The sequence below is a fragment of the Oryctolagus cuniculus genome, chromosome X (assembly GCF_051225735.1).
Source record: "Oryctolagus cuniculus isolate XC-2025 breed Fujian yellow rabbit chromosome X, ASM5122573v1, whole genome shotgun sequence".
Classification (NCBI taxonomy): Eukaryota; Metazoa; Chordata; class Mammalia; order Lagomorpha; family Leporidae; genus Oryctolagus; species Oryctolagus cuniculus.
The window spans coordinates 34,926,024-34,945,750 of NC_142888.1; the positions used below are offsets into that span (position 1 = coordinate 34,926,024).

Below are 19,727 nucleotides of genomic sequence, written 5' to 3' on the forward strand. Positions count from 1 at the left end.
ATTAAAATAGTTCAGGTGAGAAATCATGAGTAATTGAATTAAGACAAAGTATCAAGGAGATTTTTAGCAGGTTAGACACATCAAGACTTAGAATAACTCAGATTCGAGAGGGGTGGGGCCGGAGAAGCGATGAGGATAACAGCTAGATTTCTGCTTAATTGGTCATTATCTTCTAAATAATATAGGAGGAAGAGTCAGGTTGCCTTTTCAGAACAGACCACTTTCTAAAGTTCCTTTTCTTTATGTTTATTCCCAAAGACTCAAGTCCAAACCTAAAGTTCAGGGTTGGGTCATTGCAATTGACTGCTTACTTAAAGCGAAGTTCTTCTACCTATATATAAAACATTAGACTGAATACTCATAAACTTCAGTGAAATCACATTTCTTTTATGTGGTAAGAGCTCTTTCATAAACTACTTGGATTAAGCAAGAAGGAATGAATTAATTCCCCATGCCATGCCCAGGGGTAGTCTATATGTGAAGGTGATGTTTTCCACAAGAGGGCAGCATCACCTAATAAATTATGCATTGAAAGCTTGGGCCAATAGGGATTGAGATGAAGGAGGGGGCGGATAGTGTAATCAGTGTGGGTTCAGGGAGCCAGAGCCATGAAAACCAAAAATCTCTTTTATCTCCAAGGCCATGCGTGTAGTTACTCTTACATGACTGGTAGTGGTAGATATCCCTACAGTAGGAAGAAAGAAGATAAGGAGATTACCAGGGGATGGTGAATGTGGGAAGTACCTGAATTCTCTCATTCTTGTAACTGACTCAGAAACTCAGGATGGTGTACACACACCTTATAAGTGTTGGTGTTTCTGTACAACCAGCTTCTCACAGGGGCCTTTATTTATTGTTTAGATCTTTGATACCCATAAAGGTTTTCCAGAAAATCTTCAGGTTAAGTTACAATGCACACCAAAGTTCTGATGCTCTTCCTACTTAACAATGTTTGGTCATCCCAGTTATGCATTTTTCATACCCTAGGGAAAGGAATAGGAATAAAATTCCCCGATAAACCATTCTGTTGAAAGTCATTTTATATAAATGGTTTCACTTAATTGTCATAAAATCCAATATACTGGGAATTACTATTTCCCATGTGTTAGAATAAGAAGTACTTTGTATATGTATATGCAGCTATATGTGATTCCAAATAAATATTTTTTTCCAAATTCATCAAGACTTCAAAGAAGTCTTATTTGAAACCTAAATTGGGGCCAGTGTTGTGGCACAGTGGGTTAAGCCACTTCCTTCAACACCCACATTCCGTGGGCAGAGGTTCAAGTCTGAGCTGTTCCACTTCCACTCCAGCTCCCTGCTAATGTGCCTGGGAAAGCAGCAGAGGATGGCCTAAGTGCTTGGGCCCCTACTACCCATATGGGAGACCTGGATGAAGCTCCTGGCTCCTGGCTTTGGCCTGGCCCAACCCCAGCCATCGTGGCCATCTGGGTGTAAACCAGTGGATGGAAGATCTCAATCTCTCTCTGCTCTCTCGCTCTCACTCTCTCTCTCTCTCTCTGTAAGTCTGCCGTCTGCCAAATCTGCCTCTCAAGTAAAATAAGTACATCTTTAAAAATAAAATGAGGGGCCGGCACTGTGGCATAGTAGGTTAACACCCTGGCCTGAAGTGCTGGCATCCCATATGGGCACTGGTTCGAGACACGGCTGCCTCACTTCTGATCCAGCTCTCTGCTATGGCCTGGGAAAGCAGTAGAAGATGGCCCAAGTCCTTGGGCCCCTGCACCCACGTGGGAGACCCGGAAGAAGCACTGGCTCCTGGCTTCGGATCAGCGCAGCTCTGGCCATTGTAGCCATCTGGGGAGTGAACCAGCAGATGGAAGACCTCTCTCTCTCTTTCTCTCTCTGTGTAACTCTGACTTTCAAATAAGTAAATAAATATTTTTTAAAAAATAAAAAATAAAACCTAAATCATAACCAATATAAATTAAATTGGTGATAACGCATCTATTGTATAAAGCATGACTTAACCTGCCACCTAAATCATAATAAATCAATGAGATCATATACAACCTCCCCTTTCCTAATTCCAAATCCTTTCCACTTAAGCTTTCTCTCTTTGAGGTATAACATTCGGATGGAGAATATGAGACAAATAAGGGAATTAAAGATGGCTTCCATGTTTCTGGCTTGTTGACTGCATGGTGTTCCTGGTCACTGAGATAGGGAGCTTGACAGGAGAAGAAGTTGATGTTAGTATTAGGGCCTCTTTTGTCTGAAATGCTCCTGAGACATCAAAGTATAAATGTCCAGTAGAAAGTTGGTTATATAATCTGGGGCAAAGGCGATACAATCATCAACATCTAGACAAAATTGGAAGCTATAGGACTGGGTGTGATTTTCCGTGACATGCTAATGAAATTAGAAAGGGTAGGAATTGGAAAAACACCTACATTTAAGGGATGGTCAGAGGGAAGGGCAGGTAGTCAGGGAATCTGGTTAAAAAATATTAGGCAGAGAAATAAGAAAGCAACAAGTTTTTCAGAATGTTGAAAGTAAGAGTTTCATAAAAGAGGGTGGAGATCATAATCCGGAGCAGTATTTGCAAATGGCTTCTAGAAGTCACATGTAATGAAGACTGAAAATAATTCATAGCCAGACCTCTCTGGCCCTACCCAAGGCACACCCTTAGGGTTCTGGCTTGTGCCTTACATGACCTGCCTAGTCCGGCAACATCTTGCTCACTCAGACTTGGAACTAGTTTCTCTGTGCCCCTCCTAACACAGCACTTTGTTCCTGGCCTAGAGTTTCTGCACTTTGCCTTGGCCCAGTATAGAGTTGATATCATGTAATATATCTTCTGAACCTCAATGGGATGAAGCTAGAAATTAACAAGAAAAGAAATTCTAGAAATTATACTAGCACATGGAAACTGAACAACATGCTCCTGAATAATGAAATTAAATGGGAAGTAAAAAAGATAACTTGAAAATAATGAAAATGAAAACACAATGTATCAATGAGAGTTTATAGTAATAAATCCCTACATCAAAAAACTGGAAAAAATAATCTAGAAAGACAAGGATAAATCAAACTCAAAATTACTACATGAAAACAAATGGTAAAAGTTAAAGAAGAAGGGACGTTATGGGGGGGAAGCCACTGTAATCCATAAGCTGTACTTTGGAAATTTATATTCATTAAATAAAAGTTAAAAAAATCAATACAAAGATTAATGAAATGGAGAGTTAGATTTTATAAAAATGGAAACAAAATTGATAAACCTTTAGCTAGATTAAGCAAGAAAAAAGAGAGAAAACTCAAATCAACAAAATCTGAGATGAAAAAGGAGATATCACAAAGAATCAATTGGGAACTATTATGAACAACTATATGCCAACAAATTGGAAAAGCTAGAAGGAATTGATAGATTTCTGGATACATAATTTACCAAAACTGAGGCATGAATACATAGAAAACCTGGATAGAGCAATAACCAAGTTTGAGCCTGAAATGGTAATAAAGACCATACCGACAAAGAAAAGCCCAGGGCTAGATGTCTTCACTGCTTAATTCTACCAAACTTGTAGGGAAGAACTAACACCAATTCTTCACAAACTACTCAAAACAATTTGAAAGTGAGGAGAACCTTCCAAACTCATTCTATGAGGCCAGCATTACCTTAATTCAAGAGAACTGTAGATCACTATCCCTCATTAATGTAGATGGAAAAATTCTCAACAAAATATTTGCTTGTCAAATCCAACAACATGTCAAAAAGATCATCCACCCTGACCAAGTGGGATCTATCCCAGGGATATAGGGATGATTCAACACACACAAATCAATAAACATGAGACAGCACATCAACAGAATGAAGCATGAAAACCATACAATTATCTCAACATATGCAGACAAAGCATTTGATATAATACAGCATCCATTCATGATATAAATCTTCAAACGTTGGATTATAGAAGGAACATTCCTCAACACAAAAAAGGCAATTTATGATGCATCCACAGCCAGCATCATATTGAATGGGGGAAAAACTGGAGGCATTTCCACTAAGATATGGAAACAGACAAGAATATCCACTTGTACCACTTTTATTCAATATAGCTCTGTAAGTTTTAACCAGAGCCATTAGGTAAGAAAAAGTAACTAAGGGGATTCAAATTGGAGAGGAGAAAGAAAAATTATCCCTGTTTTCAGATGACATGATTCTTTACATAGGTGAACAAAAGACTCTACCAACAGACTGTCAGAACTGATAAGAATTCAGCAAAATTGCAAATTGTTCTCAAGGACTTACTTTCTTTTAATGTATTAGGCAGAGGTAGGCAATGAGTTTGAACAGCCCTTGTCTCCACTATTGAGGAACAGCTTTTTTTTTTTCTGTGCAAATTGTTGAACTCTTTACTTAGTATAGAGTTGGTCTTCTGTGCTTCTGTGCATAAATTTAATTGAAATTAGATCTTAGTAGAGAATAGGACTGGGAATTGGAGAGGGAGAAGGGAAAGGGGTGGGGATGTGGGTGGGAGGGCAGGTACAGTGGAAAGAATCACTATATTACTAAAGATGTACTTATGAAATGCATGATGATTGTATTCCTTAAATAAAAGGTTTCCTTAGGGGAAAAAAAAAACAAAATAAGCAAATCAATAGCATTCTTATAGACCATCAATGGTCTGACTGAGAAAGAACTTGAACAATCCCACTGACAATAGCTAAAAAAAGTCAATATATTGGGGTAAATTTAACTAAAGATGTTAAATATATATCAATTAAAAATACAGAAGATTAATGAAAGAAATAAAAGACAAGAAAAACTGGGAAAATCTTCCATACTCACATATTGGGGGAATTAATGGCCAAAATGTCTATACTACCAAAAACAATTTATAGATTCAATGCAGTTCCATTGAAAATCCCAGTGAAATCCTTTACAGAACTACAAAAATGCTAACATTTGTATGGAAACACAAGGACCCCAAATTGCCAAAGAAATCTTAAACAATAAAAACAAAGTTCAAAGAAAGGAGAGAAAATGATACATTGAAATGTAGACCTAAAATAGAAAATCAACAAATATAAAATGAGTTCTTCAAAATCAGTGTCAGGACTTGAAAGGAAGACATATCTACTGTTTGGCACTGTGCAATACAACTGTGGTGATAACAGAATCTGTTCATCATCATTGTTGTCTGTTAGGGTTACCACTAGCCATATGGACTGTTGAGCAGCTTAAAGCACATGTGATTAGCTGGACTGAGAAACCAACTTTCCTACTTTTATTTTTATTATTATTAATAAATGTGTTATGAAAAATTTATATTACCTTTCCTTTAATTAACTTTTGGTTAATACATTGAAAAAAAAAGGTGGAGGCATCACAATGCCAGATTGCAAGATATACTACAGGGCTATTGAAATCAAAACAGCAAGGTGCTGGCATAAAAAGAGATGTATAAACCAATGAGACAGAATACAAATCCCAGAAATAAATACTCATATCTACAACAACCTAATATTCAACAAACATGCGAAAAACATTCCTTGGAGAAAGGACAGTCTTTTCAACACTTGGTGTTGGGAAAATTGGATTTCCACACACAGAAGTCTGAAACAAGACTGCAACTTTGGGGCTGGCACTGTGGCATGGTAGGTATGTTGTGACGTAGCGGGTTAAGTTTGAACCATGGCTGCCCACTTCCCATCCAGCTCCCTGTTAATGCACCTGGGAAAGCAGCAGAAGATGGCCTAAGTCCTTGGGCCCCTGCATCCACACAGAGACCCAGAGGAAGCTCCTAGCTCCTGGCTTCAGTCTGGCCCAGCCCTTGCTGTTATGGCCATTCGAGGAGTAAACCAGTGGATGGAAGATCTCTCTGTCTCTTCCTCTCTGTGTAACTCTGCTTTTCAAATAAATAAAATAAATCTTTTAATAAAAAGAATCAGCAACAACACACAATCTAGTTAAGAAATAGGCAAAGGATATGAATAGGCATTTTGTCAAATACAAATAGTCAACAGACACCAGATCACTAGCCATCAGGGAAATGCAAATAAAAACCACAATGAGGTATCATCTCACCCCAGTTAGAATGGGTATTATTCAAAAATCAAAAAAATAACAAATGCTGGCAGGACTCTCGAGAAAAGCGTACCCTAATACACTATTGGTGGGAATGCAAAGTAGTACAAGCATTATAGAAAACAATATGGAAGTTCCTCAACAAATGAAAAATGGATCTATCATATGACCAATCTATCCCACTTCTGGAAATGTATTGAAAGGAAGAGAAGTCAACATATGAAAGAGACAGCTGTACTCTCATGTTTATAGTAGCCCAATACACAACAACAAAGATAGTAACCTAGATGTCCATCATCTGATGAATGGATAAAGAAAATGTGACATATATACACAATGGAATATTACTCCACTATAAAAAAGAATAAAATACTGACTTTTAAAAGATGTATTTATTTATTTTAAAGTCAGAGTTACAGAGACAAGAGGGAGTGATAGATATCTTCCATCTGCTGGTTCACTCCCCAGATAGATGCAGTGGCCAGGGCTGGGTCAATAGCCAGGAGCTTCATCCAGGTCTCCCACATAGGTGGCACGGGTCCAGACACTTGGGCCATTTTCCACTGCTTTTCACAGGCAATTAGCAGGGAGTTGGATTGGAAGTGGAACATCCGGGACATGAACTGGCACCCATTTGGAATGCCTGCATCATCATATGGGGCAGCTTTGCTAGTTGTGCCACAACATTGGCCCCCAAATCCTAACATCTGCAACAAAGTGGATGGAACTTGAGATCATTATGCTAAGTGAAATAAGCCAGACACAGAATGACAAATAGTCATGTTTTCTCTTATGTGGAAGTTAATATATAGAGAGTATAAAAATGGTGTAGATGTCATATTATTTCATACATAGTTTATAAACATTGTATTCACTAAATTATACCATCAACATGACAATACACCTGTCTTCCCTCTCTTTATGATCACTGCCATGAATCCCTCATTGTGTGATATTAATATCCCTGTTTCCAAGGAAAAATAGTATATTTATGTCTGTATAATATCTACATCTGAAGCGAATATGGAAAAATGTTATAAGTTGTTAAAGCTTAAAATAAAATTTAAAAATGCTTCTAGAAGCACACAGAAGAAAACAAAATGTCACACATAAATGCCCCATAAATTCATATAATGCATATACTTTTTGTTAATATAATATTTTGAATAAAAAAGGAAACAAAAAAAGGAAAGACTCCATTTGCTTTGAATATTAGGAGATAATTTGTATTTTTTTTGCCAGAGTTGTTTCAGTGGCATTCTGAGCACCAGAATTCAGACTGCAGGGGGTAGAAATCTAAAAGGCAGGTAAAAAAGTGAAGATGCTGAGTACAGACGCCTTTTCAAATTGAGTATGAACAAAAGAAGTGAGATGGGCAAAAGACAGAGGGAGAAATAGGACTGCCGGGAGATGCTGTCTTCTAATAAAAAGAACTAAAATGGCAAAAGGTAGGCATGTGTATAGGATAAAGAAAACAGATTATGAGTGTGTGCAGGTAGCATCCCTGAGGGTTCAGAGCGTCAGTGGACTGTGAGGGCTCCAGCTGCATAACTCACTGAACTGTCTTGCCAGTTTCTGCACTGGCTTGACTGGGCATAATTCAAAAAGGAAAAGCTCATATTCATTCCATTCTTCTGGAGCTCTGTGATAGCATTTAGTAACACCCCTATGGGATGTCTTCCACATATAGTATCATGGTACTTCTTCAAGTAATTGCTAAAAGATACAGGGTCTAATTGCTCTATAATACTCATACCCATTTTATCTAGATGTTCAATGGATCTATAAATCTCCCCCTGGGATTCATCATAGTAACTGTAACGGAACCTCTGACCCCAATGGCAGAAATCAGAAGAAACCACAAAGGGATTACTAGGAGCCGCTAGATATTTACTGAAGAGTTTTCCGAATTCCTGTTCTTTTGACTCACTCAGAGCTCCAACCAGTACAGGAATAATGGTAAACTCATCCTTATGGCTTTCCATGGCTTTAGCTGTATAAGGCAAGTGCATTTCAATACTGTGTTCATCTTCATCTGTTTGTAGAGACATGCGTTCAAACATTCCTGTCTTCCACAGTTCTCCGTAAATCTTTTGGTCAATACGAAGGTCATACAGAGGCGTCCTATATATATCCACACTGGAAAGTGCACATCGAGAGAGGGGCACGTGATGAGAAGGTCCAAGGATGAAAATTCTCCGGGTTATAGATGGATCCACTTGTTTGTAAGCATGGGCAGCACAAGACCCATCTGTCCGCGGTCCCAGCCTAGCCTTTACCAAGATACTGGTCCTGGTTTGGGGGGATTCTGAAACCTCAGACTAATAGAACTTTCTTCTCTTCTTTTCTAGTAGGTGTAGTCCTTACTTAATTTCAACTCATTAAAAAAAATGCTTTATAGTTTAGGGCAGTTGAAGGAAGGCTGGCATCAAAATATTTTGATGAAAAAAGATGAGAATGGAAAGGCCCAGCTGTGGCAGAGTTTGGAAAGTAACTTGTGAAGCCTTTACCATATCCTAAATTTGCACTCTCTGCAGACTTGTGCACATATATTCCACTTTCAGAATAGTTTTGCAAATTGTACACAAACAAAAAAAAGGGTGGAAGCTTTTTAATAAAGAAATTGCATTTATAAATGATCTGTATTAGAATATAATAAATCTCCAATTATAGTCAATTACTACCCGTGTTGTACAACAGATACCTTCTATTTTAGTTGCTAATAAAGGGCTACACAACTCAAAATAGTCTGATTTAAACTTATTGCTCTATGGTATACATGAAATACTGTTTTTAGTAATTCCATCTCAGAATTTGTTAAAAATGGTAAATCTCAGCTCTTATGTAAAAATATATTTGGATGTACTTTATATTTGACATATTTATGTGATTTTTTAAATCACAGAAATTAGAATTGTTTAATTTTATAGTTAACTTTAAAATTACTTTCAGTTTGCCTTTTTATGTAAGACATCCCTTCGTGTCATTACCATATTGTAATAGAATATAAATTCAAGACTGTGAAAGAGCAGATATTGTCCTTCCAAGACCGTGTTTGATAGTCTGCAAATGAGGAGGCATTGGAGTGTTTTTAGTGCTTTTCAGATCATTGCAGACCGTACACTGCTGTGCTTTTTCAGTGCTTTATGCAATTTGACTCATTTACTTGAATTTCTAGTAACAATAAGAAAAAAAACACTGGATTTTCTTATAGTTCTACATTTTTATTTTTTTTTTGTCATGAATTTTGGTGCGGCTCTTCCAACTAAAATAATGGTATGGTGTTGTATACTTTCTTTAGTGTAGACCAATTCTAGTCACTTTGGCTTTCTAAAAAAATAAAAGTAACTTAATCACTTAAAAAAAAAAAAACCAATAGAGTTGAGGAAGTCTGAGCTCCAGCAGTCAAAGCAAAGGCACAACAGCAAAATGAAAGAAAGGCCACACAGCAAGCTCACCCAAAGGCGGATCCTTTGGTGGCAGCATAAACTCTGTGCCCAAATATGAAGGGAATTCAAAAAATTTTGTAGAAATGCAATTTACGGTGACTTGATCAGCCCTCACCCTGACTGTTGATGAGCAGCTTAATATGTTATCCCTCTTAGTATTTTTTTTTGTTTGTTCTACTTAATGCTTTTGGTTGAATACTGTAATCAATACACAATTCTTCTTAAGTGCTGAAACTTAACTGAAAAGTGTTTGCTGTTAAATATGAGTGGGAATAAGAGAGGGAAGAGATGTGCAATTCGGGACATGCTCAAGCTGACTTACCTCAAACAGTAGAGTTAGAAACATACCAGGGGATTCCAATTCAATCCCATCGAGGTGGCATGTACCAATGCCATCTCACTAGTCCCAGTGATCAATTTCTGTTCACAATTGATCGTAATGATAGGACTAAGAACCAAAGGGATCACATAAACAAGAATAGTGTCTGCAGATACTGGCTGATAGAATAAAAAAGGGAGAGAATGATCCAACATGGGAAGTGAGATACACAGCAGACCCATAGAATGGCAAATGTTCTAACAGCACTCTGGCCTCATAATCAGCCCTTAAGGCATGTGGATCCGGCTGAAATGCCCATGAGAGTATTTCAGTCATGGAAAGCCAAGACACTCTGGGGGAAAAAAAACCTAAATGAAAGAGCTCCGTGAGTGAGATCCCAGTGGAAAGAATGGGTCATCAAAGAAGGAGGTACCTTTCTCTGAAGGGAGGAGAGAACTTCCACTTTGACCATGGCCTTGTCTAAATATGATCAGAGTCAGTGAACTCAGGGGGCTTCCATAGCCTTGGCAACTCATGACTAGAGCCTAGGGTGATTACTGATGCCATAAACAAGAGTGTCGATTTGTTAAGTCAACAACAGGAGTCACTGTGCACTTACTCCTCATGTAGGATCTTTGTCCTTAGTGTGCTGTACATTGAGATTTAATGCTATAACTAGTACTCAAACAGTATTTTTCACTTTATGTTTCTGTGTGGGAGCAAACTGTTGAAATCTTTACTTAATGTATGCTAAACTGATCTTCTGTAGATAAAGAGAATCGAAAATGAATCTTGATGTGAATGGAAGGGGAGAGGGAGTGGATAAGGGGAGGGTTGTGGGTTGGAGGGACGTTATGGGGGGAAGCCATTGTAATCAATATTCTGTACTTTGGAAATTTATATTCATTAAATAAAAGTTAAAAAAAAAGAAATGCAATTTAGTTTGTTGCAAAATTTTTGAAATCCATGTTTTACATAATATGTATTTTCTTTAACTTCCTTCTGCTTATTTCAATTACCTGGAATACCTTCCGCTTCTGGTGGCTTATTTTTCAAAATCTATCTATGCTTTGCTCAAATTCTACCTCTTCTGTGAAGTCCTACCCCATCAATCCCTTCTGAAGTGACCTCTATTTCTCTTTAATTAGAAGAGCAATTTCTGTTTAAAATTGAAAATTCACAATGCTATAAAACTCTGTGAAACCTCCTCTACTGCTTTCTCTAAAAAACGTATTGCTGGGGCTAGCACTGTGGTATAGTAGGCTAAGCCTCCACCTGCAGTGGCCAGTATCCCATATGGATGCCAGTTTGAGTCCTGGCTGCTCCTCTTCCAATCCAGCTCCCTTCTGATGGCCTGGGAAAGCAGTGGAAGAAGGCCCAAGTGCTTGGGCCCCTTCACCCACATGGGAGACCCAGAAGAAGTCCCTGGCTCCTGGCTTCAGATCGGCTGGGTTCTGGCCATTGCTGCCATTTGGGAAGCAAACCAGTAGATGGAAGACCTCTCTTTCTGTCTCTCCCTTTCTCTGTGTGTAACTCTGCCTGTCAAATAAACAAATAAATCTTAAAAAAGTATTGTTAGTTAACTGGCCCCATGTGTGTCTTTTCTCCCCTGTTAGACTGTATGTACACTCGTCAAGAGCAGAGTTCCTGTCTTAGGGTTTGCCTACCATAGGAAATGACTACCACAGCTGGCTGTAGGGTCTCTTTCAATCTCCACTGATACACGGTTGGGCAGTGGCAGCCTGTTATGAAGGAGAAGACAGAAAAATGCCCGTGGTGTTGCCGAGTCATTTAGTCCCTTCAATAGTATATAAAGAAACTGAGTCTTGCAGAGACAAAATAAATGTATGCATAGTGGTATAGCCAATACATGGCAGTGTCAGGATTTACCCTCAAGGGTCTTTCTTTTAGACCATTCTGTTTGAGTTATCTGCCAAATTCTGTTCACATGAAACACCCTTGTCTTCAATGACATTGCTAGAGACATGAATCTACCAGTGCTTTACTGCCAACCAAGTAGTTTCAATGGCTTCTGTTCCTTACGGAAACTCTTCTTGTACCTTACCTCCTGACAATCAGCTTGAGGATCCGGAAGGAGCCTTTGATGAGGATGAGGGCCTCTTGGCGGGAGCCATACAGTGGAGTGCCATTGATATTCACCAGCTCATCACCAGTCCTCATCTTCTGGGACAGGGCCGCCTTGCCTCCATCTTCAATCTGTGTTGAAGAGAACAAAAAGAGAAAGCAGGTGGTAAGTCAACTTACTCCCCCAAATTCTACTTTCTGTTTCCTGTCAACCAAGGAACCACAAACAGTACTTGGGAAATCACTCCAGGCAGCTTCCCAGGAGCACCTAAGGAGCTGATCACAGGCCATTATTTACTGAAGGCAAAACTTGGACAACCCCTTGAGGAAATAAAGCAATCCCTGCCCGGAGGAATGAACAGTCCATATGGGGAGACCAGAACTTCTATATAAGAAAATGACGCTTGGAGGAAATCCCACAGTGTAGCTAAAGTAGCAGCATGGTATAACAGATTATGCCCACAAATTAGAGCAAGAAGAGCTAGACTTCTGCAAAATGACATTTGCTAAAGTCTTTTCCTATCTTCGAGTGGAATGACAAACTAGAGTTTGAATCCTGGCTCTACTACTTCATAGCTATATGACCCTGAACAAATTATTTAACATCTGTATGTCTCAGTTACCTCGTGTGTGAAATGTAACAAGATACCTGCTTCACACAGGATTGTTACCATATAAGAATACTTCAAAAAGTTTGTGGTGGAGGCCGGCGCCACGGCTCACTTGGCTAATCCTCCACCTGCGGTACCAGCACCCCGGGTTCTAGTCCCAGTTGGGGCGCCAGATTCTGTCCCGGTTGCTCCTCTTCCAGTCCAGCTCTCTGCTGTGGCCCGGGAAGGTAGTGGAGGATGGCTCAAGTGCTTGGGCCCTGTACCCACATGGGAGACCAGGAGAAGCACCTGGCTCCTGGCTTCGGATCGGCGCAGCATGCCAGCTGTAGTGGCCATTTGGGGGGTGAACCAATGGAAGGAAGACCTTTCTCTCTGTCTCTCTCGCTCTCTCACTGTCTAACTCTGCCTGTCAAAAAAAAAAAAGTTTGTGGAAGGGACTGGCATTTGGTGCGGTGGTGAAGATGCTGTAGAGTGCCTAGAGTTGAGTCCCAGTTCTTTTTCCAATTCCAGCTTCCTGCTAATGTGCACTCTGGGAAGAAGCAGTGATGGCTCAAGTATTTGAGTTCCTGCTACCCACATGGGAGACCCGGATTAAGTTCTCAGCTCTGAGCACTGGCCTGGCCCAGCCTTGGCTAATGCAGACATTTGAGGAGTAAACCAGTAGATGGGAACTCTGCTTCTCTGTTTCTGTCTCTCTTGTTCTTTCAAATAAATAAAAAATTTTAAAACTAAAATAAAGGTTAAAAGCTAGTGAAAATGGAATTGAAAGGTAGGTTTATTTTGGTACACAAAATGTTGAAATCCATTCATACAAAGGGTCTTCAAAAAATTCATGGAAAACGCATATTATGAAAAAACTACAGATGGATTTCAAAAAAATTTTGCAGCAAAATAAATTTTTCAGTTCCATTTCCCCACAAACTTTTTGAAGTACCCACATATGAAATGTCTGGGGTCTGGGGACAATAACTCCTCAATAAATACGAGCTCTAATTATCATAGCAAGGTGGCTGATTTGGGAGACCTTAAAGGTAGCTTTTGGCTCAATATTCTGTGAATAGAATTACAAATTCAAAAGATATGGAATAGGTTCAAAGCAGCTGCTCAGTTAGCTATACCTCTCTAGCAAGTGCCTAGCATAGTGTTTTCAGTGCTTGGCACACAGTGTGCATTCAGCCAAAGCTGAGCATATGGGTATTTACTGTTTCACAGCCTACAGAATGTCCATGGACCAGGACCAATCTGGGTAAGAGAATTGGTAATTCTGGTAGGCCTGGAAGCACGGGACACTAGGCAGAAATAATAGCTTTTAGGGTAGCCAAAAAGAAAGCAAATCAGAATGTCCCTAAGAGTCCTTGCTTCTGGCTGATTTTATACGTAAATTTCCTTTCACCACTAAGGTACATTCTACCTACTGGAACATCAGTTCCATCCATGCTGATAGGAGTCATCTCATCCTGCATTCATTCCTTAAATATTTTTTAAATTTCTATCGTGCACATGACAACATGCTAAATGCTAGAGGTACAGAAATAAACAAAGCTCACAGCCCCTAGCCTCAGAGGTGAGTTACTGTCTAATGTTTCTGTGTCCACTGAAACGGACAGAGAGAACATGGTATAATACACCAATGTAATTCAGAGGGGTTGCATGCGGTGGGGAGCAGGGGAGGTAAAGATGATTAAATCATACAGTCCTTATGGAAATGCTAGACTCTAAATGAGACAACTAAGAGCTGGTCTTCAGTGAAGGTGCTTTTACACTTACTTCTACTCTTGTTCCAATCTTTTCATCTTTTATAGCATCTCCAAAAACTATCCTCACACCATGGGGGTTAGAGTATAGCTAAGCTTTAGGTTGGCCAGACTCATGTGTAATTTGGCAGATGAGCGCTCCTGAGCACAGAGAAAACTGTTAATTCAGGATTTCAAAAGCCCCATCAAATAAATGGAACTTCTGAGTTAAATCGCAGACTGCTATTAAATGTATTGCTGCTAATAACCCAGCTGTTTTTTTATTTATAAATAATACTTAACCTTTGTCTGACAAAACCTTTGTTTTGGTATCTGGGCTACCACTTAAAACAAAAAAAAAGCCAATATAACATTGGTAAGTGGGAAACAACTCTCAGCAAATTAATTAGGATTGCAATCTTATTTTCAACATCATTATCAATATAACTTCACAGTCACTGCCACCTACCACCAAAAAAAAAAAAAAAAAAAAAACAACTAGAGAAAAGCGAAAAGCAAAGCAAAATTCTATTCCCATGACTCATTCCTTTGGCATCCACGGAAGGCCAGAACTTTCAACAGAGATCAGCCTTTTGAAAGTGCTTCTTAGGGCGAAGAGAGCTGGAATTGTGGCTTAGCAGGTTAAGTCACCCTGCCTGAGACATTGACATCCTATATGGGCACAGGTTTGATTCCTGGCTGTTCCACTTCCAATCCAACTCCATGCTAATGTGCTTGGGAAAGCAGTGGAAGATGGCTCAAATGCTTGGGCCCCTGCCACCAATCTGGGAGACCCAGAAGAATCTCTGGCTCCTGGCTTTGGCCTGGCATAACACCAGCCATTGTGGTCATTTGGAGAGTGGACCAGTAGATGGAAGATCTCTCTCTCTCTCTCTCTCTCTCTCTCTCTGGCTCTTCCTCTCTCTCTGTAACTCCACCTTTCAAATAAATAAATGAATCTTTAAAAAGAAAAAAAGAAAGTGCTTGGAGCTAACAAAGAACCACAAACAGGAGTCTAACTAATGAATGCTAATGTTCCCAATGATGTAATTAGTCTTCATTCACTCTACCCATTTTTTATTCATGCAACTCAATTATCCATGTTACTACTACCACAAGTCTTCCCTTGAATGTGTATTGATATTAAGTACTATCTCTAGTTAATCAAGCACTCTGTTATACCAATAAGATTTCTGTTTGTTTTAGGCCCACAGATGAAATGGGGGTTTAGAACATTTTAAACTAAAATGCCTAATTATTGCTGCAGCAAAAGCATGGGCATTTGAGATTACCTAATGTCACTTCAGCTGCCACTAAGTCCTTGTACAAGACTCTTTCATGGCCTATAGCTTCAGGTGACTGTTCGTGGCCCTTCCTGGTCACCAGCAGCAGGAAGAGAACAGATATGTTGATTGTAATAATGCTACTTCAGTACAAGGATGAGAATGCTCAGACATGAAACCAGCACAATCCCAAACACCAGGGAAGTTTGGTTCAAGATCCCTTGGATCATACCCCAAACTAGCCCTGTTCCAGATCCAAGTTATTTATTGAGCTGTACAACTGACTCCTTCCTCCTTGAGACTTCTCAGTCCTTTTTGGATGATGGTGCATTGATCTTCCTTCCTTTCTTCTCCTCCTACAACTCTAGATGCCCGAGCTCTAGCACATCTTTCATTGATTGTTTGGCCTCCTGACAGCCAGTTCTCCAGGTCAGTGACTCAACCACACATTTGTTTATATGGAAGACAAGGCAGATGGTCATGTTTCTAGTGAGAAAAAGGAAGGAAGAACAAATGGGAAGGAGGAAAGGAAGGAACAAAAGAAGGAGGTATCTATTTTTTCTAGAGCAGATTTTGTTTTTGCCTTGCCGACCCTCCCACCTGGTAACTATGGCTGGGATCCAGGAAAGGTGTGAATCAACAAACTCATTTAAATTAACATACCTTGCTTGAGGGACTGTGTAACATCATATAATGCTGTCTTTTCAGTAAGGCTGGTCAGCTTTCCAGCTCTTCCTGAATTAGACCTTCAGGGTGGTTTGCTTGTTGAATTTGAAGTGTTGTGAATTCTCAGATTAGACCCAGATGCATTGGAATGTCAGTATAAACACACATCACAAAGCCCAATGTAAACTATGGTTAACATACGTGTCATTTTGGATTATCCAAGTGATGGCTGGGCTAACCAGGAATGGTCCAAGTAATTGGAAATTGATTGCATAGAGGTCACAGAACCAAAAGCCAGCTGGTGTCTGGAAAACTGGGAAGAGATGATTGACCTTGGACAAGTCCCTTTCCACTCTTGAGGCCTCCCTTAACCCTTACTGGTAAAACGTGGGGGCCTGGCTAGATGATCTCTTGGGCTCTGACAGCTCTAGGCCCTGGCAGCCCTGGCATTCAGTGACCTGTGAACAGTGAGAAAAGTCACACATTATCCTTCTGCTGACACGGAGAACCCTGGCTTTTCTCCCCATTGTACTCTGCCTTCACCCATGTTTCACTCCTTCAAAACGGACTAATTAACGTCCAGCTCTCAACTTCCCTTGGTCTGTCTGCATTGTTTCAGAGCCATCCACCAAGGTTGGGACACTTAATAAGGCACAGTCAGGCCACTGAGATAAAGAGATTGCTGAAGTCCCATTTTGTGCTAATGAGCTGGTGATTGGGACATCTTGGATGGGTCTTCAGTAAAGCATGAAGTGCTTAGATGGCTGTCAACAAAGTGACAAGCTGACCTCTTGAGAGTAAAGGCAAAGAAAATTCGACATAACGGCGCTTGCGTCCTTTCTATGAGCTTGTGTTTCGTCAGCTTCTAGCAGATACTTGCTCAAGTCTTGTAAACAAACTTAGGAGATATGAAAAAGTGAAGGAAAGAAATATTAGAGGAGGTTGATGCTCTTAAAATTCATTCAGTAGGAGAAACAGTATCTGCAACAAGAACTAGCAAGTGTTGAAGGACTATGACAATAGTGCAAGGGCAGCATTAAAGATCAACGACACAGCTGTGAATACCTCTGCTTGTAATGGGAAATTTATTGGTAAAAACAAATTTACTGAAAGTTCCTTGGTTAGTTCTACGAGCTTCTGGCCAAATGTCCAGTCCATATTCCTACCTCTGCTAGCTTAACCATAGTCTAGAAGGCAAACAACAGAATTATTTTAAATTGATGGGAGTTTGCTTGCTTGTTTGCTTTTTCCTTTTTTCTGTTCTTTCTTTTTTTTTCAAATAGACAGAAAAGGCTCAAAATACAGTAATTCTACTTCTGAATAAGGAATATATCCTCTGCCTGTCATTTTGGCACTTTTGAAAAATTTTCAAATTTTAGGAACACTCCTGGCATCTGTTCAGAAATTTAGCTTGTTTTGGAAAATCAGTAGAAAATATACAGATGGGGATAAGCTGGTTTGGGGAAGTAGGTTCATTAAAGAATGGATAAAGTCCTCAGTTATTCTGAAACTTGGTCTCAAGTCTTGAGCAAACCATAGGTTAGGAGCTGTTTGCAATCTACCCTCTCTTCCCTGCTGGTATCCTTGAGAATCTCATCATGCTAGGAGAAACTATCAGGGTGCCCTGGAAGTGGGAGATACGGTCTTTTAAACTTCTGCAATCTCCTTGCCATGGTTTTCAATGCTCTGATTCCAGGTTGTAGACACTAGCTGTCCTAACTTGTCTCTCTCCATAAATCCCCCCTTTAAACATCACTCTCAAATTTCCAAAGCAGTTTAGATTAGAAAAACAAGAAACTTTGTGGTTCCTAATTTCATCTGCCCTACTTTATCCCAGCTTTCCAAAAGCAAATAGAAAACAAAAACACGTTTCTTAAATAAATGAGGATTCAAAAACAATTACCAATGAACAAGATGTAAGTAGGCTCAGTGCAAAGCAAAAATGTCTGGATAGACACAGAACAGGCAGATGGACACCAAGGGAGAAGCCATTCTTTCCCTCTACAAACTAAGAAGCACATGCCCATACTCCTCCCACTTGGGATGCCTACATCCCACATCAGAGTGCCTGGTTCGAGTCCCAGCTACTCTGCTTCTGATCCAGCTCCCTGCTAATGCACTTGGGAAGTGGAGGATGTTGGCCCAAGTCACCCACGTCGGTGACAAGGCCTGACCCAGCCCTGGTTATTGCAGGCATTTGAGAAGTAAACCAGAGAATAGAATATCTCCCTGTCTCTCTCTGCTTTTCAAATAATTTGTCCCATAGTGTAAAGCTCTATGGGTCAAGCCCAAGGGCTCCCCTGACCTTGAGTTAATGGAAACATAATGCACCAAGCTTGTATTATGGCATAACAGATTAAGCCTCCGCTTGCAACACTGGCATCCTATATGGGCATCAGTTTGAGTACTGGCTGCTCCACTTCCAATCCAGCTCCCTGCTAATGCACCTGGAAAAGTGGCAGAGGATTGCCCAAGTCCTTGGACCCCTGCTCCCATGTGGGAGACCCGGAAGAAGATCTTGGCTTCAGGCTTTGGCCTGGTCCAGCCTCAGCCATTGCAGCCATTTGTGGAGTGAGGCAGCGGATGGAAGATCTCTCTCTGTCTCCCTCTCTCTCTCTCTCTCTCTCTCTCTCTATCTCTGTGTGTGTGTGTGTGTGACTAAGCCTTTCAAGTAAATAAATTTAAAGAAATACATAGCAGCCCACAGCATGATCCATCCCTACAGACAGCACCTTCTTCCCCAGCTGCTTAATCATCATCTAGTTTACTAATCCTTACAACAAAGGCCCTCTTAAGTGCTAAATCATTAAATTTCCCTGGGGATTAGCCCAAGTCAAATCATGAGCATCTTTGCCAAAAACTCAAGCAGCCCAGAGCCAAACTCAGCTCTAGGAATTTGTTGATGAGGACAGGGGAAGAAATCAAAAGCATTGTCCTCACACAAGCAACCAAAGGTACCTTTGCCTTTGCTCCTAACCAATTCACATCATCCGGCTGTCTCAGCAAGCCAGGGAAGGGAAGACAAACATGACTGCCCAAGAGCAAACTCAGGGTTTCTTACACTATCAGCAGATATGCTCACTGGGGTCCCATCAATGCTAGTCATTTGTTTACACTGAAGTCTTATGCTAACAAACATTAATGTTATCACGATTTGTCATCAATATTTGATGGTTTAGAACAGTGCCCAAAGTGAGGCACATACACCCGCGACTGGGATAAGATGATCTACTGGAACGCTTATGTTTATCCTTTTGTAAAAACTTGAAAGTCAAGCTTTATTAATATTTAATATTGGTAGAAGTAATTTATATCATCCATAAATAGAATTATGAATAGTGAGGACACCTGCTCAAAGCATTTTTACTGATATAAATTTTTACTAAAAATAATTGCCTGCAGAGCACGCTTTGTGGCACAACAGGTTAAGCTGCCACTTGGAATGCTTGCATCCCATATCAGAGTGCTGGTGCAAGTGTCAGCTACTCTGCTTCTGATCCAGCTACCTGCTGACAGGCGTGGGAAT

The 19,727-nt window shown here is 40.0% G+C and overlaps 1 protein-coding gene and 1 pseudogene across 5 annotated transcripts in view; both read right to left on the reverse strand.

Annotated features, from left to right (window-relative positions):
• Positions 1-19,727, reverse strand: part of SHROOM4 (shroom family member 4) — a 258,245-nt gene that overhangs the window by 110,470 nt on the left and 128,048 nt on the right. For all 4 annotated transcript variants that reach the window (XM_002721647.6, XM_051834719.3, XM_070067064.2 and 1 more), the window contains one exon: positions 11,889-12,040. In XM_002721647.6, the coding sequence (XP_002721693.2) occupies positions 11,889-12,040 (152 nt within the window). The remainder of the gene's footprint in view (positions 1-11,888; positions 12,041-19,727) is intronic.
• On the reverse strand, positions 7,357-8,288 carry LOC103345152 (protein MEMO1-like; annotated as a pseudogene). The gene is made up of 2 exons (XR_016227890.1): positions 8,035-8,288; positions 7,357-7,891 (listed from the first exon to the last, which is right to left on the reverse strand). The product of XR_016227890.1 is annotated as a protein MEMO1-like (transcript).